The sequence below is a fragment of the Maylandia zebra genome, linkage group LG7 (assembly GCF_041146795.1).
Source record: "Maylandia zebra isolate NMK-2024a linkage group LG7, Mzebra_GT3a, whole genome shotgun sequence".
Classification (NCBI taxonomy): domain Eukaryota; kingdom Metazoa; phylum Chordata; class Actinopteri; order Cichliformes; family Cichlidae; genus Maylandia; species Maylandia zebra.
The window spans coordinates 57,226,526-57,248,282 of NC_135173.1; the positions used below are offsets into that span (position 1 = coordinate 57,226,526).

General features: G+C 39.9%; 1 protein-coding gene across 1 annotated transcript; it reads right to left on the reverse strand.

Annotated features, from left to right (window-relative positions):
• Positions 1–2,879: 2,879 nt before the first annotated feature.
• Positions 2,880–21,737, reverse strand: hip1ra (huntingtin interacting protein 1 related a). Its single transcript, XM_004566987.6, has 33 exons — positions 21,502–21,737; positions 21,117–21,180; positions 18,665–18,807; positions 18,518–18,574; positions 18,035–18,115; positions 17,272–17,348; positions 17,127–17,188; positions 15,953–16,093; positions 15,797–15,854; positions 15,528–15,603; positions 15,292–15,432; positions 15,076–15,198; positions 14,548–14,731; positions 14,367–14,455; positions 13,997–14,113; positions 13,797–13,898; positions 12,682–12,876; positions 11,647–11,757; positions 11,334–11,528; positions 11,100–11,247; positions 10,393–10,479; positions 10,201–10,308; positions 9,972–10,108; positions 9,588–9,698; positions 9,355–9,413; positions 9,225–9,255; positions 9,072–9,134; positions 8,376–8,476; positions 8,163–8,268; positions 4,711–4,834; positions 4,197–4,258; positions 3,285–3,956; positions 2,880–3,186 (listed from the first exon to the last, which is right to left on the reverse strand). Exons 1-33 carry the CDS (start codon positions 21,580–21,582, stop codon positions 3,151–3,153), a joined length of 3,942 nt encoding a protein of 1,313 aa, XP_004567044.4. The 5' UTR covers positions 21,583–21,737; the 3' UTR covers positions 2,880–3,150.
• Between the last annotated feature and the right edge of the window lie 20 nt (positions 21,738–21,757).

Here is a 21,757-nt window from a genome sequence, read left to right on the forward strand (position 1 = left end):
TGTGCTTTATGGAGGGGGGTAATCCAAGTCTACATAGAGTCTTTGAACATTTAATGAATCCAGAAATAACAGAACTGCATTCATATTTACTGATGTCATATTATATGAATTGTAACACTGGGTTATAATAACAATTATAGGAACAATGATATATAAAGGAATATTTCTAAATGTTAACAAAGAAGGAAAGAGAAGTTTAGGGCTTTGAGAATTTTACTGTTCATAAACCAGCAATCTAAACATTTAGATTTGTAAATTTTGTGTCAACAAATCTTTTGACAAATCGTCCCAGCTTTACTTTACACCTGACACTCATACTGAAGTCAGTTAGATGTATATATGAAGATCTTGCTGTGAGGCAGCAGTGCTAACCAACGTGCTGCCCACTTCTACAAATAAAACATTTTTACTCAGCTGTGCAATGTAGTTTGTAGTTTTTCAGCGTAAGTGTTTGAAAAGAAGAATAGCTGTCTGTGGGGGGAAATTAGCTGAGGCTAAGAAGGATGTGTGTTGTGCGGAAAGAGTTAGAGAACTGGATTAACTCTGTTACTTGAGGGCTTGAGTGGCTGAGGACCAGGAAGGGTCATTGTGCAGGTAGGGACATTTCTGGAAAGTCCTTCACCTTATAGGTGATAGATTCTGGTGGTAAGCAGCTGATGGTGAACTCAGATTTCCTCAGAGCAACATGAGGAGAACAGGAGAGGTTTTGCATGGCTTGGCACAGACTGGCAACAAGGTAACAAAGTTAGTCAATGACAAGCAGAGACATAGCAAAGACAATCTGGCAGAAATCTGCTACACCATCCAGCCCCCAGGTATGAGAAGGACAATCTGAGCAGAACTCCGCCCACAGGCAAACCCACAGAGCCCACTTCCACCTAGAACTCAAAGCGACTTTTACAAAGTGAGAGAGGAACAGAAAATAAACACAAAAACATCAGACCCTGTACAGACCATGACAACTATGTTGAGAAATGAGGGTTGAAATGTGGGGAGAGTTCAAACTGTGGATTTTTGAGAAATATAAGAGCAGGTTATCACTAGCTGGCTAACCTAAATGCTAAGATCCTCAGAAGTGAAAAATGACCATTGTGTGCTTATGTAAAAAATTTTAAGCCCAATAGCAAAAACTGTGACTAACAAAGAAAGGATAAAGCTTGAAGCATATGGAAGACAGAAAAATAAAAAATGAATAACATGCATTAATGCATGGTAAAGATGAGCTCGATGAATCATGGGAAGTCCAAGGTTAATCAAAAATGGAAGTTTTAAGCCACGTGACTGTTAAAAATCACATTCTTTAAGAACAGAGGAATGCCACTTTCAGGAAGTCAAACATCTTTCTTTTGTTTTTCAAGAGGAGCCAGAGGATCATAAGCAATGAGTCTGTAGGACTACTGATGATCAGGCTTTCAGATATCTTAAATGTAATAAATAAAGCACAGTCAAAAGACAAACAGCACCTTAACGAGAGAAACAAAAACAGATACACAAACTTAGCATCTTCTTGTGTGAGTGTGATAATGAGGGTGAGAAGCTAAAATAATGAATCCCCTTCCTTGCACAGAAGAGGCCTAGCCACGCTGGATCACAACTCCCAAGGAAGTGGGTCGACAACTACACCAGATCATGTGGCCATAAGCCCTTGAAACACCAAGTACTCACATCCCCAAGGAGGCAGCAACGAGGAGGGGCAGTAGGAGGGGCAACCCTTCATCCTCTATGACTATGTTGTACTGAAGTTGAGGCACAGCAACCCCAGACATATAGACATATACTGGCCACACAAACACAACAATGCACAAAAATACACATCCATCCATGTTGATGTGTGTATGAACAGAGGGTGGGTGCTGGGATGTAAAACTTGAGAAGGCGAGAAAGTAGGTACCTCAATTCCCCATACTACCCTGCCACACAGTGGGAATAAGTGGGCCTACTGCAACCACATCCCGGAGCACCCCAACATCCAAGGCCAGAAAAAACAAGATAAGGGTCTCTTTTACAGAGTGAGGGAGGGTGGCTAAAGTCAAGAGTTGTTCATTGGGTGGGAACGTACTGCTTTGGCGACACATTTGATATGCATCTAGACAGAAAGTATTGAGTCCAGAACGACACCCAGGTGGCAAATTTCTGGGCATAGCCAGATGGTGCAACTGTCTACATCAATGAATAGTCTTCCAGATTAGGGCCATGGGAGCTGCAACCAAGAGCCGTTTTATTACTGTTGACCTTGAGTAAATTAATATGTCTGACTCTTATCTAAACAGATTTTGGCAGTGTTCTCAACAACAGCATTCACATAGCATTTGGGAGTTCATAAGCAGGTGGCAGCACCTGTTGGTGCGCCTTAGTATCAGTGGCGTCAGACACTTGGCCCTCAGCATCTGCTACCACTCTTTTCCTTGGTAGGAGGGGTTTAGGTGACTTTCTGCTTTATAGCATAAATTGGTCCAACAGATGAATATGAGTGAGACTGGTCATGTTTGATAGACACCATAGCTGAGAATGTTTAATTTCTGTGGTAGGAGTACAAGCATAAGATGTGGTTGCAGGTGAGGGATTAAGTGTTAAAGCTTCCTGTGCACATTCCCACTTAAATGCAACTTCCAGAGCTTGAAGCAGTAGATAGAAACCAGCAACAAGGAGTTACATTGCTGGCTCACCAGTGTTAGGGAATGCATCTGATACCAGCCTTATAAGTTCTGCAGCATATAGTCCTCCTGGTAGGATATGCCTGGATAACGGAGCCTTCGTGGCGGAAGCTGTTTTGCCACCAAACATTTTTGAAGGTTAATGTCTGACACTCATCCAGTGCTGTTGTCATTAATGTGATCCAATCACAAAATGATTAAAATATTGTGAATAGAAAACCTAAAGAAAACTGAACAATACAACTTTATTTCAGACAATTATCTCATTTTTAATATAGCCATCAGTGTTATAATTCAAATATTACCATTTAATTTCAAAATTAAGAGCACAAAGAAATGTTGATTTGAAATTCCTCTAACACAACATTTTCAGGAGCCTTAACAAGTGATACATGTAGAGGTAAAAGTCAGTGTTTCCAAAATATGAAAGCATATTTTTTTTCCTCTAGTGAGTGATTAGCTTAAATCTTTAAGTCAGATTCTTCCTCAGTCAGCTTCAAGATTCTCCTGTTCCATGTTCACTCCGTTTGAACTGCCAATAGAAGAAAAACAGGACGCATGTAAACACCACCTACTCCAAATATCCTTGGGATAAGATGATTATAAAACTTTAGTAAGAGAAGCACTCACCGCATTCTTCAGCAAGTTCCCAGATTTGGTAAAGATATTTGGTTTTTTTAGGCTTAGTTTGGTGTGTTGCTCTGTGCTGTTATGTGAGGCAGCCTGGGTCTGTTTAGGCTGAGCAGGACTGGATGTGGGTTGTGAGGGTTGTGACAATGAATAAGAGTGAGGATTTAAGTTACTTTGGTTTGGAGTGTAGGGCTGAGATGGTGTGAAAGGCTGAGGTGGGATATAGGGCTGGTAAGGCGTGTAGGTCTGAGAAGGCGTGTAGGTCTGAGAAGGCGTGTAGGTCTGAGAAGGCGTGTAGGTCTGAGAAGGCGTGTAGGTCTGAGAAGGCGTGTAGGTCTGAGAAGGCGTGTAGGTCTGAGAAGGCGTGTAGGTCTGAGAAGGCGTGTAGGTCTGAGAAGGCGTGTAAGACTGTGGCAGAGAGGAGGACTGCGTTTGATTCGGTGCAAAGGGATTTGATTGTGAAAAACCTGGGGTGTTTGAATAAGGTTGTGTCTGTGCAAAGGACTGGGGCACTGCAGTGGAGTCAAGCAGAGCAGGTGGTGGCGGTGGTGGGAAGCTATCAACTCCATCCCCTTCATCCCCTGACACACCAAGCTCGTAATGCCTCTTCCTCAGTTCCCCCAAGCGTACTCGCTCCTGTTCCAGCTGGCTCTCCAGCTGCAGCACCTTAACCTGAAAGATTCAAAGAGCACAAGATCTGGCAATGGCTTCCAGACGTCTAAAAACCCAATGACCTAGTCTAAGATCCAAAACTGTCATTGCATGTTTTTAACTACATTGATTTCACATAGTCACAATACTGTTTCTTTAAAAGGTGGCTTAACTTGTCTTATATACATGATCCAGAACAACAAGCAAGTTGCACATAAGGACAAACAATTAAACAATCCATTCAGAGACATGTTATCTGACCTGAGCTTCCATTTCTTCTTTTTTAAGCTTGATCAGAGACATGCCGGAGAAGTCCATCAAGCCTGTAAAGGCAACAATATCAGTTGGAGTGTCAAAGCTGCATCATAGAATAATCAGCCAATTTCATGGTTACTTTAAGCATTTAAACATTTTGATTAGTCTGGTTGATTTTATGCTAAACTGCTGCTGATCAAACGGACTAATGAGATAGATGAACAAAAAACCCTCACAAGCCTTAAAGCTGTAGGCTAGCTCAGCTATGCTATGCTCAGTGGTAGACAGGTTGGCCCGCTGTTTAACACAGTTAAGTATTAAGCAGCAGAAAGTGTCAGAAATAAGAGGCCAAAAAAAGGGCTAAAGTAAGTGTTAAACTTACACTCACCAAGTTGTATAGATTTATTGTTTGCTTACATGTATGCTGCCATTTTTAGCCAAAACTATGCTGTTATTATAAAGGGTTACTAAAAATGTGAAGCATCAGCTATTTTCTTGCAACATGAGCTTCTCCTCTCACCGTGGTCAGAGATCTGCTGCTGCCCGTGTTTGGTGGAGGTGACGACCACAGCAGCCATGTCATTTACATGCCTTGAGGCCTGCTGCAGCGTATTCAGCTTCTTGTTGTTGCGGTCAGCTTTTACCTGGAATGAGTAGCAGTAAGTTTGTTTTCCATAAGGACAGTTTTTCACTATGTGGTGCATGTATGGGCACAGAGCAGGCACATTTCAAAGGATGTAACTGGGTGACCATGCTGGCTGAGGTGGTTCTAAGTAGTTACATAAAGTCACAGAGCTGTATGCATGTTTTGTCTTTGTTCTAGGTTTTAATGTAATAATGGCTATTTCTACCTCTTTGAGACTCAGTCACTGAAGTGAAGTTTCCCTTTAAACCTGAAAGGCTTAAAAGGGAAATTTCACTTCATAAAAAAAACACGTCTTTTGGTTTCATTGAGAAATCAAATTTGGAAAGTAACCAGCAACTTCCACTGTCACATAAAAGCCAAAAGGCTAAGAAGAATTAAATTCCTTCCAAAATGTAGCAAAGCAACAATCATCAATGCGCAACTGTGCAATTTTCACGGGACAGTAGTGAATCTGTTTCATTCCATGGTGTACTTGCTTGAAAAAAGAAAAGAAAAAGAAAAAAAACAAAACATCAAACAAATCACTTCATATTTGTATTTATAGAAAACAGATAGAAAGGCAATTGTACATTTTAGTAGCTTCACCATAATGCAAAAACAGCTTTCTGTTCATTCAGCTATAAAGATTGAGAAGAACATTCAGTAATGACAATTTTGAGTAACGCATCTGTGTGTATAATAATTTTAGAAAAAACCTGTAGCTATAAGGTACTTGAGGATGGTTTGGACAGAGTTAAAGGTGTAGTGAAGAGTGACCTATTGACCCCCGAACATTCATCTGAAGGTGTAAAAAGAACTGTTACTAAACATTGGCATATTTAACCTAGTACCTTAAAATAGCCTTTAATAGATCTCTTTTGTTAAGAAATTTGCTAAAACCAGAGAGATATGAATGAATGAAGGGTGGAACACCAAGGAATGCTGTGGATCAGCAGATACTTTTTTCCTTTCTTTTCATGCTTCGTATGATGTTCTTTCCCTTGAATGTAGAGCATTGCACACATTCTTTTATCACCTTTATGTTTTATGTTTCTAACATTGTGCTTAATGACACTGTTGTCGATTGGCATTTAGAGCCCATTTGGCATATATGTATGCCACTATCAGCTGCTTTAACTTGCACTGACAACAGTTTATTGCTGATACATGTCCAATTCTTTTTGCCCTTTGATAAATATAGTGAAGTGTTTGTTTGTTGTCAAGTGTTTGTTCACCTGGTAGTTTAAACCACATTTCCGTGGAGGCATTTTAGCCCACTCCTCTTGTTTTAGCCACACTGGAGAGTTTTTGTGCGTGAACATCATGTTTACAATCATGCCAAAAGAACTCTGTTGTATTTAAATTCTGATAATCCATGTTTCTCCTTCAGTGGATCATATGATCCAGCTCACTTTTGTTGTTTGTTAAAAAAACGAAAAACAAAACTGGATAGCCTCACTCTTGTCCAGATTTAGACCAAATATAGGTTATCAGTACTTTAACTGTGATGCAGGTGGCGCCAAAATTCAGACAAAAGAAAAAATCCTTAATTAATTATATTAAGTTTGATAGTAACAGCTAGTAACTTATAGTCCACAAATATGTTATTATATCAGTATCAATAAATTCATTTTATCCACGACCATGTTTACCTCACCTACTTTGACATGACATGTATGCAACAATTCAAGTTGAAAATACTGAGAAGTTTTTCTAATATTGAAGAGGCTAATTCATATATAACTGAAGTAACTGTACTCTGCTATATAAAAACATCTTAGAAACATGGTGTCTATCTAGATTGTTCTTGGAGTCATTTTTGACCTGGATATATCCTTCAAAATGCATATTAAACAAATATGTAGAAGGAGTTCATGCATTTATTACTTCCAGGTTGGACTACTGTAATTCATTATTATCAGGTTGTTCTAAAAACTCCCAGAAAAGCCTTCAGTTGACCCAGAAAAGAGAAAAGTGACAGGGACTAGAAAGAGGAAACATATTTCTGCCATTTTGGCTTCTCTTCATTGGCTCCCTGTTAAATCCAGATTGAGAGCTTCACTCTCAGACTGCTGGTATTCCTGTGGTTCCTTGGATATTTAAAAGTAGAAGGGGAGGTAAATCCTTCAGCTTTCAGGCCCCTCTTCTGTGGAACCAGCTCCTTTGATCCATTTCATCTCAGTAAATCAATAGTTGGTTGGGACTAGGTTTCACAGTGGATTAATAATGGATTGCATTTATATAGCGCTTTTCGAGACCCTCAAAGCGCTTTACAATTCCACTATTCATTCACCCTCACATTCACACACTGCTGGACGCAAGCTACAGATCTAGCCACAGCTGCTCTGGGGCAGACTGACAGAAGCGAGGCTGCCATATCGCGCCATCGGCCCCTCTGGCCATCACCAGTAGGCGGTAGGTGAAGTGTCTTGCCCAAGGACACAACGACCGAGACTGTCCGGCCCGGGGCTCGAACCGACAACCTTCCGATTAAAAGACCAACTGCCAACTCTTGAGCCACGATCGCTCCAATTCACCTAAAACCTTGGCTGATTGCGACCCACACCCATTTTCACTCATTGGCTCATGTGATTAGGTAGAGGATCAACAGGGGGTCCGTGACCCTCTTGGGGACACTCCCATAGGGCTTAAAATCAGGGACTCCACCAATTGCTGCAGTGAACTTGGGTTTATGTGACTTTCTGCTTTATAGCATAAATTGGTCCAACAGATGAATATGAGTGAGACTGGTCATGTTTGATAGACACCATAGCTGAGAATGTTTAATTTCTGTGGTAGGAGTACAAGCATAAGATGTGGTTGCAGGTGAGGGATTAAGTGTTAAAGCTTCCTGTGCACATTCCCACTTAAATGCAACTTCCAGAGCTTGAAGCAGTAGATAGAAACCAGCAACAAGGAGTTACATTGCTGTTAGGGAATGCATCTGATACCAGCCTTATAAGTTCTGCAGCATATGCTCCTCCTGGATGACCTTCACAAACATTAGGCTTAAATGACTTTTTCAAGCTAGATTTTGGTAGTTTTTTTTCCCCCTTAATAAATAAAATCATTATTTAAAACTGGATTTTGTATTTACTTGGTTTATCTTTACCCAATATTAACATTTGTTTGATAAACTGAAACATGTAATTGGGAAAATATGCAAAAACACAAGAAATCAGGCAGAGGGCAAATGTGTTTTCACAGTATTGTTAATTTAACAGAGGAGTGCTGGTACTTTTTTTTTTTTTTAATTCCACATTTCTTCAAGATTCGAGAGCCTGAACATGACTTTGTATGTTGATACCTAACAAACCAACACAAATATGTTTGACATGAGTTTGTACCTTGGAAGCAGCAACTAGCTGAGCAGTGCTTGCAGCAATCTCATGTGAGCAGGCGATGAGCTCCTCATATGTGCCTTTTTCACCCACAACCCGGTCAGCTGAGTCCCTAAACATGAAAGTAAACCATCCATTTACAGTTTTATTTATTATTTACAAATTGTATTGTTCAGAATATCAATCAGTAAGTGGGTTTTGATAAATTTCTGAACTTACAGCAGCTGTGTGGCCCCCCAGCCCACAGCTTTGGAAGCAGAGATGAGTCCTTCGGTCCAGCGAGAGTTTTTGGCATAGAATTCAGTAACAGTTGCTGCACCCTGACAGCACAAATGGAACAAATGGGTCACTCGATAAAACACCAACTGCAGATTCTGCTTCTTGCTCATTGCCAAAATTTAGCAAAATGCTAAAACACTGGATATATTGAAATTTATAGGTAAGACTGTTAGTTGTTCAAATGGTATCACAATGGAGAAGATAATTGGAGCCTCTCTTCCCTCCATCACAGACACTATTCGCACCCACTCAGCATTGTGGAAGACCCCACGGACCCCTCACACACACACACACTCTGCTGCCTTTTGGCAAGTGTTACCAGAACATTCAGGGCCTCACTGCCAGACTGCGAAACAGTTTCTTCCCCCAAGCCATCAGACTGTTGAACACTCAGTGACTGGACTGACACACACACACACGTCTGTAAGCCCCACTCACACACAATTTTGCTCGAGAGCTTTTAGCTCTAAAAAGGCCACTTTTACATGTTAATGTGAAGAAGAATAAGGTAATAATAATAAAGGATAATCATGATTTTTCCCACATTTTTTCCATTCTGCATCGTGTTTGATGAATAAAAAGACAGAATGTCTGAACTTGTCCTGCAATTTTATCTTTAGGGTGACATCAACTTACCCTTCCTCCTTCCACAATGTCTTTCTGTAGGTCAGTAGCAGCAGTCACCAGCATGTGAACAGCCTGGAGAGAAGAGAGAGCACCACAGTAAATACAGGAAACAAGAGTTAACTAAAGTTCACAAAATTATTTGAATATTGCCCACTTTCTTACCTTCATCAGGTCTGAGCAGGATCCCAGGATACTGTGATGAAGCAAACACACAGATTGTAAGTAAGAGAGGAGGAAAATAACCACCACAGAAATAAATAATTTTATGATGATTCTTTAGGATTTTTCTTACTTCTGATTGACCTCCAGTTTGACACCAGTATTGTCTTTCTTTGCCTGACTCAGTATTTCCTATGAAAAAAAAAAAAAAGAAAGAACAGATGTCTATGTGAGATAAATGATAGAAATATAATTCAGAGAACAGTAGCTTTGCGTAGACAGGTCATAGTAGAGAATGCTTATTTTTGATATATCAAAAAGATCATCTTATATATATTTTATAAATTATCTGATGGTTGTTCTTACATCCATTCGCAAGACAGCCTCTTCAATGGCAGAAGATGTGGCGAGCATCTCTTTGTCCACCATGCTTCCTAGTTCTTCTTTTAGCACATCATGCCCTTTCGGACGCAAATCCTAAACAAGAGTCACACAGTTACAGCAAACATGAGTCTCAGTAGCGAGTATTGAGAGGTCAAGTTCAGGATCTTTGGAAACCTGCAAAAAAGTTGGCACTTTTCTTGCCATTATCTCAATAACATGGAAACATGGTCATGGAGGGAGCGGTTCACTGCTCACCCACCCTCATTTTCAATTTTACACATACACACTTGACAATTTCTCTCTCTCACACTCATACATACACACAATACTGTCTTGTTAATTGGTTAAATATAAATTCAGTCCCACCTGTCCTACAGCGAGGATGCGTTGAACAGTATAGCGTATTGCAGACGGGTCTGCTCGCTGTAAACTCGCCTGAATCTTCAAATCCTTCAAGAAGTGAAGGCAGTGATTGGCACAGTCCCGACAGCTGTCAGTCAGATCTGTATGAGTCCAACACACAGCATTCAACTTTCTGTGTAGAAAATATTTAGCAAGTGTTACGACAGTTACAACAACTATGTACGTTTCTTACAGTTCGCCTGGTCGACAGGGGCTGAGTGAGATGTTGCCGATCCGTTAACAATTGTGTCAGCAGCAAGGTGGGAAAACTGTGTGACTGCTCTTAGCAAACCACTGGCATCTAGACAGAACAGGGAAGGATTAAACAAACTAATCAGTTGATGTACCTGACTTGAACTGAACACACCCACAATTCCCAACGTACCATTACTGTTTCCCAGATAGGCCGAGTGGCTCTGCTGCATTTTGTCAATAGAATTCAGGGTGATTTCCGCTCGGTTCACCAAATAATCTGTCAAACACAAAGAACTGATCAAAAACAAACTGTATGGAAAAGCAAAATGGCAAGGTCTGAGGATTAAAGATTTTTGGTTACCATGTTAATTTATTGTATAAAGTTTTGTGTAGCAGTGCTGAAGTAACAACTTATAGTTTTCCATCATGATGAATCCTTAAATGTGTGTGTAGACTGAATCTTTATTTTCAGTGGAGGATTTTTTTTTTTTGCCATGTCTTTCCATATCATAATGTGCACATCTGCACATCTGTGTTGAAGATTGCTGTTGCTATTGAATGCTATGAGTTATATGAAGAACTTCAGTCATCTCTGAAATTTAAAAGGCATCAGCCATGTGTTTACTTTCTTCGTGTGTTTCCTCAAACAGATGAACCAATGTCAATATTTATTAATGTCTTAGAATAGAGGTTTGCTGATTTTATTCAGTTTGTTTTGTTTTTGTATTAAAATGCCTATTCTATGGCTTTTCTTTGGTTATATAATGTACTGCACACTTTTCAAACACATGGGCAACTGAATGCAAATAAATAAAAAGCTTCCGTCCTTAAAATATTTTTTAAAAACTCTTTTTAAAGGGATTTTCTTTGAGGAGGGAAAAATAATAGTGATTTTACCAGGAGAGCTGATGCAGCGGACATGTATAGGGTCATCCAGTTTGGCCACAGCGTCCAGTATGATGCCCTCAGCTTCCACCACTGCACACTGTAGCAGACAAAACTGCTCCTCCTGCAGCTTCTGGGCTAGCTGACTTTCACGAGAAGCCTGATTTATCACACACACATACACACGAAGTTAATAATTAGTCAGTTATAAAGTCTTAAAATAGAGCGACAAACAGAAAACTGGACCTGTTGCTGTAACTGGGCATGTAAGCCTCCCAGTTCCATGCTGCTCCTCTGCCTCTCCTGCTCTAGAGAGGACTGTTGAAGATGAGTTTGTTGTCTGAGGGTTTTCAGCTCAGCCTCCTGTTCCCGCATCATACGCAGCAACCCCTCCTTTTCCACCTGCAGCCCTGCCAGTGTGTTGTTTAGCTGGGTACCACTCTGAGAAACAGATTTTAAAAACGTTTTTCCATTTACAAATAAGTCTTATCTTATAATCTTCAAGGCTTGTAGATGCTAGAAAATAAGTTTACAGCAGTTTTGATCTAAATGTTCTGACCATTTCTTTGCTTTGCAGGATGTTGTTTGCTTGTGTCAGTTCTGCTCGTGTGGATTCCAAATCTCGCTTGAGCCTGTCAATTTCCAACTTCTGTGCTGCATTTATGGCAAGCTACAGGAAACACAGAAGACACAGAAAAGCAGACAGAATTATATTATACAACAAGTTTAGGGGCACTTTTGTGCCAATTATAAATGCTTCCAGTACAGCAAAGAAAAACACAATCATCAATGAGGCAAATAAAGTAAAAGTAAACACAAGACAGAGCTGTGTTTGATAAGGAAGTAAAAAGAAAGATGGGCCTAAGTGGTTCAAGGCTGAACAACCAATATCATGACAAAGGTCAGGCAGTCCTTTTACACGCAGTGTTACAGATGTTGTACAGAGGCTATAGGAGGGAGACAATATGTGGAATAGAAATCTGGTTCTGAGGCTTTTAATCTTAGCTTTTAAAGTCTGACAGTGTTACAGGACTGTCATGCCAAGTTAATGGAGCACTCAACCAGTTTGGAAAGTTCATTTAAAGATCACTAACATGGCTTGATACCTGGATATTTATAGCTCTAAGGAGTAAGTATGATTTTATAATGTAGTTTAACATAAAGAGGTTAAAACTGAATTGATATTTGAACATGTCTTAAACAAAGCTACTGAGCCAATTCAATTTTATTGTATTTATATCGCACCAAATCACAATAAAAGTTGCATAGTGCTTTGAACTGCAATTGAAAAGACCCTACAATAATACAGAGAAAACACATAAGCAAAGCGTTACAGATATCAAAATACCAAAGTGTGGACATTTTTTGCAATGCCTGAAGACGAAATCTTTCCATTCATCCTCTGCTACTTATTCAATTCAGTGTTGTGGTTGGGTACCTAACCTAGCTGTCACAGGGCAAGAGGAGGGATAAACCCTGGATAGGTTGGCAGTCTATTCCTGAGCTAATACATTATTGATATATTAATATCATTAGCCCTGTGAAAGACATGTTGTATTTCACTCTGGACCTTTTAGTGATGCGTGTTTCAGACCTGCTGCTGTAGCTGAGCTCTCAGATCCTCCAGCTCTCGGTTGGTCCTGTCTCTCTCCAAGTCCAGGGAGCTCTGCTGCAGTTGTGCCTGTTGTCTCAGAGTGGTAAGCTCTGCATCTTTTTCTCTTGCAGAGCGTAGCAGCACTTCCCGCTCAGCCTGCAGAGCTGTCAAACTGCTGCTCACCTGAGATCCCTCCTAAAGAAACACAAAGACATCTTGAGAACTCATACTCATATGAGAACTCAATGCCCAATGTGTTTTTGGCATTGGTTATCAGGCACCAAGATGCTTTCAACACTCTAGAGCCTATCCCAGGTACTATAGGATGAGTCTGAGAAGTACGTGAGGATGGGATATATGCGACGACAGACAGTAGTTAGGTGTGCGGTAGATGTTAAAGATGGGTTCAAGATGGAGGCAAGACTACATGAGGGATTGGCTCTGAGCCCCTTATTGTTTGCAATGGTGATGGACAGGTTAACAGATGAGGTCAAGCAGGAGTAAAGGTGAAGCTGCAAGGAGCAATAGTGATGGTAGATGAATTTTTTATAACTGGGGTCAACAATTCACATAAACAGACAAGCACAAGCGAGGGAAGAAGAGACTGCAGGCAGGGTGGAGACAAATGTCAGGGACAATTAGTGACAGCAGGATAGCAAAAGTCAGGAGGACAAGCTAGAGGTAGAAAAGTTAAAGATGTTACGTTTTTCATTAGGGGTAAAGAGGACGGACAGGATTAGAATTACTATATCAGAGAAATTAGTACATTGAGGTCGACCATTATGAAGACAAAGTTAGGGAGGCAAGGCTGAGATGGTTTGGATATATGCAAAGGAGGGCTAGAAGCTATACTGGAGAAAGGTTGTTAACTTTAGAGCTGCCAGGCAGGAGGAAAAGAGGAAGGACCACTGCAAAGGATTCGTGGATGTAGTGAAGGAGGACATGCAGAGGGTTGGTGTGACAGAGAAGGATGCTTGGAACAGGTTGAGATGGAGGCAGATGGCCAGCTCTGGCAACCCCTGAAAGGAGCAGCTGAAAGAACAACAAGGGTTTTCCCAAAAGTCTAAAAATAGATGTGTTCTGCCATGAAATCTGTGGTCATATTACAGTCTTACCTTCTCTTTACTCTCCAGAGTACTGCGCAAGGTGGCAAGCTCTGCTCTTTGCTCCAGCAGTTCTTGGTTCAGGCGGTCCACCTCCATCTGCTGCTGATTCATCTGATCAGGACGAAAAAAGAAAAAGAAAGAAAGAAAAGATCAATAGTGACAACAGCTTTTGTTCATCAACACAAAACTATGTCTGATGCAGGTCTTACCACATTGCTTTTCTCCCGTCGTAGATTTTCCAGCTCAGTTTCTAGCTGATATTTAGCCCTCTGCAAATCATCGTGCTCTTGTTTGGTGCTTGACATAATCTTCACCGTTTCTGTATTCTGCACATGATTAAAATACATTCCATAATAACTAAGAAGGTAAAGGCTGTGTTTCTCATTGCTACAAAAATGAGAAACACAGGAAAACAGCAGGATGGGGTCTGTAAGAAGGTAACAAAATTCACCTATCACCATCTCCAATTATCTCTATCATTAATTGAGTTGAACAATGTGGTTCAACGTTCTAATTTCAATTTTTAAAAGGCGACAGCTAAGGAAGTTAAAAATAAACATAAAAGAAACTGCAATTTACCTTCTTCATTAGGTCAGCATGGCTGCTAACCAGCTCTGCATGTCTCTCTTTAAGTTGAGTGAAACGAAGCTCTGCTGCTTGAGCTCTGCCTGTGTAGTTAGGAAGAAGATGCACCTTTTTACTCAGTTTTAGCTCTTTTTGTATTGCTAATTCAGCTGCATGCTCACATCTGAACTCTCACCATCTGCCTCCTTGAATCCAATCTGTGCCCCGATGTTAGCCACATTAGTGCTTCGTAAAGCCTCCACTTCCATGCGCAGGTGTTCGTTTTCAACCATTGCCATCTGCTTGTGGGTGCGCTGCTCCTCGACCTCAGCCTGCAGTCGGTTCACTTGACTCTTTAACTCTGTTACACACCTCTGAGCCTGGGGAAGGAAGAAGAAACTTACAATTATTGACAAGGACTTCTTGTCTTGCTGTTTTGGTTAATTTGTGAACAACACAGAAACAAACACATTTTACAATTACAAGCTGTAAATGAGACATTTGAACATAAACTTGGTAATGTTTCAATATGACTTTCAATATACAAGTCCTAATGAATGCACAATGATCACAATGTATCAATATCACCAATCACAAAGCAGAGGATGCTACAGTTAGCATCCTCTTAGCCATCATATGGAAGGACCATGGCTGACTGCATAGAGGAAGGGTTTTCAGATTTATGTGACCAGCCACTCCAACACTGTCATCTTATCCCATTTACCTCATTCTTGAAGATCTGTAATTCTGGTTTCAGAACATCTAGCTCTCTCTTCAGACTGTCATTTTCCATTTCTCTCTGCTCCACTGAAGAATCAGGTGTTCTCATTTGGTTGAGCAGATAGTACTGGTTTGATAAAAAGCTACATATCAGCACTGACACCACACAAAGCTGGTGGAATTTCAAAGTACCATATCCTCTGACAACTATGTACCATACCTGTGGCATTTGAGAAGCTTCTCTAAACTCTGGTTGTGGCTCCACATCCTCCTCCTCCTCATGATGCTCCTCATTTGGCGTCACTACTACTGGTTTTTTGTACTCAGCCAAGGCAGCGGCTCGGAGGAAGTTTGGAGGAGCCTGAGGGGCAATGATACAATTAACATACACAAAAGGCACAAAAACAGAAGGAGCAAAGCACGTATATGTTAAAAAAAGAAATCTGTGGCACTTACATCTGGGAGATCTGGGATCTGGATGAAAGTTTTAAAGAACTCCATTTCTCTGGCTTTGTCAAAGAACTGTGTGAGGCTACAGAAAAAAATAACAGTCAGTGTCAGACCTCTTCTTTTAAGGTCACTGTCGTTCTTTGTCGTTTTCAGATTTTTATTTACATGTTTTTCATTGTAATGGAAATTAGGTTTTAGCTACCACTTAAACAGCAAATGTATTTTACTTTGTTCCTGTTAAATAGATTAGTGAGTTTCTCTAATAAATAATTCACCTCATAAACAGATCACGGAACCGGTCTCTGTGTCCAAGAAGAACATCTGGAGAAATGCCTGTGACGAAAAGGTTATGATTGATTTAAGGCATTTTTTAAATAATGCTGACTATTTCATGATTTATTTTAATAAATAAATATTTGTTTTTCACTCACGGCTGTGAAGCTTAAACAACAATCGCACACAGAAGTGATAGAGAAAGCTGCAGTCCTGTATGAGAGGTATGAGTGGCATCAGTCTGCACTGCCCAGCTGGAGTTGTAGATTTGGCCTGGTTGGCCTCCACCTGGCGAAATACTATTTGGCATTAAAGCCAAATTAGGGAATTTGATTAGGGGTTTTTAACTTGCTGAAGAACAGAATGAACACTAATGTGTTGGTTCAAACTATCTATTTTTTAGGTAAACTAAGGCGTATTATTTCAAGGAATCTCCAGTAGGCGTGGTGCAGAAAACACGACACACTACAGTAATGTACAACATTTGCAGTACAACTTTTACAAAATGCTGCAGCCCTCCTTTTGACTCTTGTGAAGAGACACCAACATATTACTCCAGTGCTTGCTTCCCTTCATTGGCTTCCAGCGAGTTTTAGAATTAAATTTAAAATCTTACTTTTGACTTATAAAGCGCTAAATGGCCAGGCACCAGACTATTTGTCTGACCTTTTGCAGCTTTATACGCCCTCTAGAGCCCTTTGATCAAGTGATCATATACTCCTTATCTTACACAAGTCTAGGATGGTTCATAGAGGGGATCGGCATTTGTGGTTGTGGCGCCGAAAATGTGGAACGATCTACCTCTCCAGAAAGCACTTCTGGATGAATGCAAACTGCATTTCGTTGCCCTGTACCTGTGCATGTGCAATGACAATAAAGTTGAATTCTATTCTATTCTATTCTCTCCACATTAGAAAGGCCCCAACTGTCACATCTTAAAACACATTTTTTTCACTTTGGCTTTTGATACTGCACGAGAGTTACCAATTCTTTTTATCCTAATTTCCTTTTAATTTTCTTACCTGTTGTTGATGTTAATGTCACTGCTTAATTATTACTTTGTACAGCACTTTGGTCAACTCTCTGTTGTTATTAAATGTGCTTTATAAATAAATAAATGAAATGAAAATAATGTCAGAAAGTATTGAGAGACTGATCAAAATATTCCTGGTTTAAGTAGCAACTTATTCTAAACTAGTTACTAGTATTGTGTGTGTGTGTGTGTATATATATATATATATATATATATATATTACATATTATAGATATAGATATATCTATATATATATCTATCTCTATCTATCTATAAAATGACCCTCCTAACGGACTAACCTGTGTCAGCCATCTTGAGTCCAGCATCCAGGTAATCCAACAGCTCCTGTGTCATATCCAGCCTACAATATAAAACATTTAACAAGAAATATTCAAGCAGAACTGAAACACATTACCTGTGCTTAAAAAAAAGTGGACGACTTACACTTTGTTCATGTCACTTCCTGCTTCCTTCTCCAAAGTCTCATCACTGGCCTCCAGGTTGCCTGGGATAACCTTGTGCTGTAAAAAAAAAAAAAAAAAAAAAAAAAAAAAAAAAGTCATATTATGCTACTTAATTAAAACAACTGATTAAGGAACCCTTTCCTGTAGCACATGGATGTTAGCTGCCTACAGACAAGAAAGCCTGTATTGTACTAATTAAAGGTTTTCTAAAAATTCTGTACAATTGTCTTTAATTGCCAGAAATGTTTAACCTTTATTTATGAGAGAGTAAAACTGTTAATACACTTCTTTTGGAAGTGTTTCCAGGATTATGATGGGCACACAAAGAAAGCTCTGTTTGGTTAGGATCTGAGGCCTTTAACTAAGGCTAATAGAAGCAGTGAAGGCAAAGTGTGTCCAAACTTTTGACTGATACAGTACATGCTCGTGTTTTTCCTCCTTTTTTCACGCTTAACTGACTGCCATTTGGATTAGCCGCTTTTTATGTTTTTTGAAATGTTAAAGGTATATGGTATGGTCCGTATATGGTAAGGTATATGAGCAGTTCAATTTAAGTACAACTGTACTTACAGTAGTAAGTACAGTTTAAGTACACAGGAGATTGTGTAAGTCTGCATGTGGGTAGGAACAGCAATACAGAGCATTTTGTTTCTAGTTCTTGAAACAAGAAAGCAACAAAACACCGATTATGCTGTAAAAATGTACCTTTGTTCCAACGTAACACTAAAATTATGAGTAATTACCTTTTTATGAAATTCCATTTTTTGGCAGAGGTATTTGGAAGACAAGGCGACAATGTGCCCATATCGATCATGCAAGTTTCCCTGGACAGGAAAGAAAAAAAACAGAACAAAAAAAAAAAGAAGAAAGAAAAAAAAAAAAAGAGTTTGTTGCTTAGAAAACAATCATATTTAAACTGAATCACCTTACTAACCCAACAACCAACTCAGTCAACACAAATATTTTAATAAATATTAATGCGAGTCATACTGATGTTTCCAAATATGGACAAACAAAACCACCAATTTAAAAAAAATAAACAAAAACAAACAAAAAAGGACTATTTTAGAAATCAACATCTTAAAAAGGTGAAACAAAGATGCATGTAACTGCAGATCTTTTTACAAACTCTCAATATGAAAAATAAAGCTTTTTAATAGATAAACCTCCAAACTGTATTCTCTAGTTTAAATATAAGCTGCGGCTTCAATATGGCAGCTACTCACCCAGAGGGTGCCCATATCTTTCACATTACGACAGTATCTGTAAGAATCCGTCACCACCTGTACATCAAACAGACACAAGAGATTACATATCACCAACCGGAGCGCGGGAGAGTATAAGGTGAAGGAAATGCAAAAAACTGAACTTACATTTCTGTGTCCATCCCTGAGGATTTTGTGAACCAGATAGCAAAACTTCCAGCTCACAATGGAGTTGCTGGATAGAGGTAGGTTCAAGACATACGACCAGAAGGCCGTAGCTCCACCCTCTTTATGAGTTCCCATGATGATATCTGTACAGCTGTCAAGGAGACTCCCAAGTACCAATGCACAAACAGTTCAAAGAAAGTACGGACACACTATCGCAGTCGACTGTCAAACTGTCTGAAAAATGAATGCAGGGTGGCAAAGCCTTCAACAGGCAACCTTTTTAACTGGTTGGCAGGGTGGTGACTGCTCTGGTTGAAATAAAAAAAATCTGAGAATATCTGGTTGATCTGAGAAGATTTAAATTATGACTTCAGTAAATGTTTTCCCGATACATTCATTTACTCAGTCCCTAGTTTGAAATTGTACTAAATACAATATGTTCATTTTGTAAATTAAGGCCCCACTTACTGGGTGTCCCCTGATAACGACTGTGTTACGGCTATTCTTCCCGTCCCATGCAAGGACACCTGGATTGGCTGGAGGACTGTTTACTTAGCCTGATAGGCCGAAGGACACTGTCTCAGCTAAACTATGGACACGCACACACATACACTTACACTGATAAGCACTCACTCATCCCCCCTCCCTTTCCAACGCCTTCGATGCTTGTGCCCTACCGGGGAAGATGGCAGTCAACTGGACCAGCGCAGATATGCTGCAGGACCGGATGCGCTGTATACACCGGCTCTCTTACCCTTTACCGCCCCTGTTGCTTTTCTTGTGTTTCTATGGTGTATTGATAGTCATGTGCTTTTGTGCTGAGGTGTTTTTTCTGTTATCAAACTGTTCTCCCACTAGGAGCTCAGTCTGAGTGGAGTTTTTTTTCTCCTCCTCTTACCTCATGTAGTGTATTTTCGTTGTTTTTTTCCTATCAGCCTACCTTTCTGACATGTCTCCCCAATGTGATGTTTGTGTAAAGTTGGTCAGAAGGTTCCTTTGTAAGTGCGCATGCGCCATTAGCGTGCTGCCTGCTGTAACCCTAATTTCCCTCGGGATTAATAAAGTATTCTGATTCTGATTTATTGCATTTTAATACAATTTATGATTTGGGCTTTCAAAAATTATGAAAAAATCCTGGGGGGAATTAGTTGTTTTCATTCACTTTTTCTATTAAGCTTTCATTCTGAATTGTAATTCAAACAAACCCCCTGCACATCAGAGCGGTGTGCTTCCACCCCTCTGTGGCTATCAGTTTCAGTCACTCTGGCTACTGTACAGGTCTTCTGAGAGTCCACTGGCCCCTTGGCTCCCTTTGCTCACCGTAGATGCCCGGTGGTGCCCATGTGAAATTGGTTCAAAAACACCACCACAATCAGGACTTAACTCTCCTGGATCCATGACGACCACTTGGTCCTCTCACCTCTTTTTGTTTTCTGTTTAAATTATACTGACAGCTTAATAAATCCCTGTAACAGTTTAATACAGTTCAATAACTGCATGAGGTTTTCTAAGTGACAATAAACACAAGCATAACATTGATTGCCATAACTGAGCAGTTTCATCATAAAAGGAGAGACTGACACCGCTCGGATCATATGAAGAGATAGAATCCCTCAGTTCCTCAATTAGATCAACATCACAATTATGAATTTTTTTTAAAAAGAGATGGTGACAGTGGATAAGCTTAAGACAAAGGGGGAGAGAAAGCAATGGTTTATATACAGTCAACATATTTTACACACGCTATGGCTTTGATCTAGGGACAACTGCTGGTCAGTTCACCACTTTACCATACACTGAAATATTCCAAACATTACTGCATGTATAGTCAAAGTTGAAGAGTGTTGGACAGTTGAAAACTCAAGAAATCACGTATCTAAACTGATTGACTGATACATTTCTCAGGCTGTTATTTGCCAGAGGTGGGCAATAACTAAAGTTGATAACTAAAAAAAGGTGTTGAGGGTCTCCATCAGATAATTCTTTTTAAAGAAAATGTTATGTTAACTTTAAAATATGTTAACTGACAACTTTACAAAGACTTTCAGCAAAGTTGATCAAAGGCATATTGTGACTTTTTGCAATTAATAATCCATTTTTTTAAAGGAGAGGTCCTGATTCCCCCCCCCTCCGGTATTGCCAACAACTTTTCACTCATGCATTCAAATGTCTAAATGTCTCAACATGCTCTCCAGAATGTGACATTTAGCACATACACTGAGGATCCCCAAAAGCCGAATCTCAGTTGCTTTTCTTTAATTTGATACCTATGAAGCCTACCCAAATACCTTACAGGGATTCGGTTTTATTTCCTTAGCAAATGTTAGCATTGTCCCAATAAGCCAGTCAGCATGAGCTATTTATAAAAAAATAAAGATGTATATATGAAATTGTATTTGTTTTGTATATCCAGTAAGCCTGGTTAGCAGGAAACCTGCTGTTAAAAGGATACTGCGTACATGTTTGTCTTTTGGTGGTATTTCAGCTGTGGTGACAGCTTTGCTGATGCTGTGGAGCTAAAAGAAATGAAAGAAGAGCAATCAGGACACGAGGAACTAGTTAACACAGCCACATCAGATTGAACTTCAAGATTAAGACATGACAGAAATAACACCAGTGAATTTCCTTGACACGTGATATATTTAACAAGATTTTCCACTAATATGTCAGAAGAAGTGAAGAATTTGACATTTCGATACTGTCTGGTAGTACCCATTTGACAGTTAAAACTAGTTATCATCAAGTACACGGTGTGAACAATAAGGAAGACTTTAAAATCCACAGATTGGGGGGAAAGACATCAAAAAGTTATCCGTCACAGGAACAAAGTGACTAACCTGTTGTTTTCCGAACTGTTCTTTCTCCGCAGCCAAAGCCTTTTCCGTCTTATTATCACTCTTATTCTTCGTTTTACTCATGTTTTCACCGAAAAATAGAGACACATAAATCCAAAGTGGTCCCACACACAGGTTCAGGCTCCTTGTCCGTGCTCTCGCGCCTCGTTAAACCACAAAGGTGAGTCAGGTGCGGCGCGCGCACGTCACCACAATCCTGCTGGTTTGGCTAGCTCCTTCAAATTACCACAGGATGCTT

Bases quoted from the DNA above. Each gene is read 5' to 3' on its own strand.
- hip1ra (XM_004566987.6), bottom strand. From the start codon at position 21,582: ATGAGTAAAACGAAGAATAAGAGTGATAATAAGACGGAAAAGGCTTTG. The intron at 15,604-15,796 runs GTGAATTATTTA...TTTTTTCTGTAG, and splicing joins TTCCGTGATCTGTTTATGAG to CCTCACACAGTTCTTTGACA. The intron at 9,135-9,224 runs GTAAGAAAGTGG...TCTTCTCTCCAG, and splicing joins CCTGCTCAGACCTGATGAAG to GCTGTTCACATGCTGGTGAC.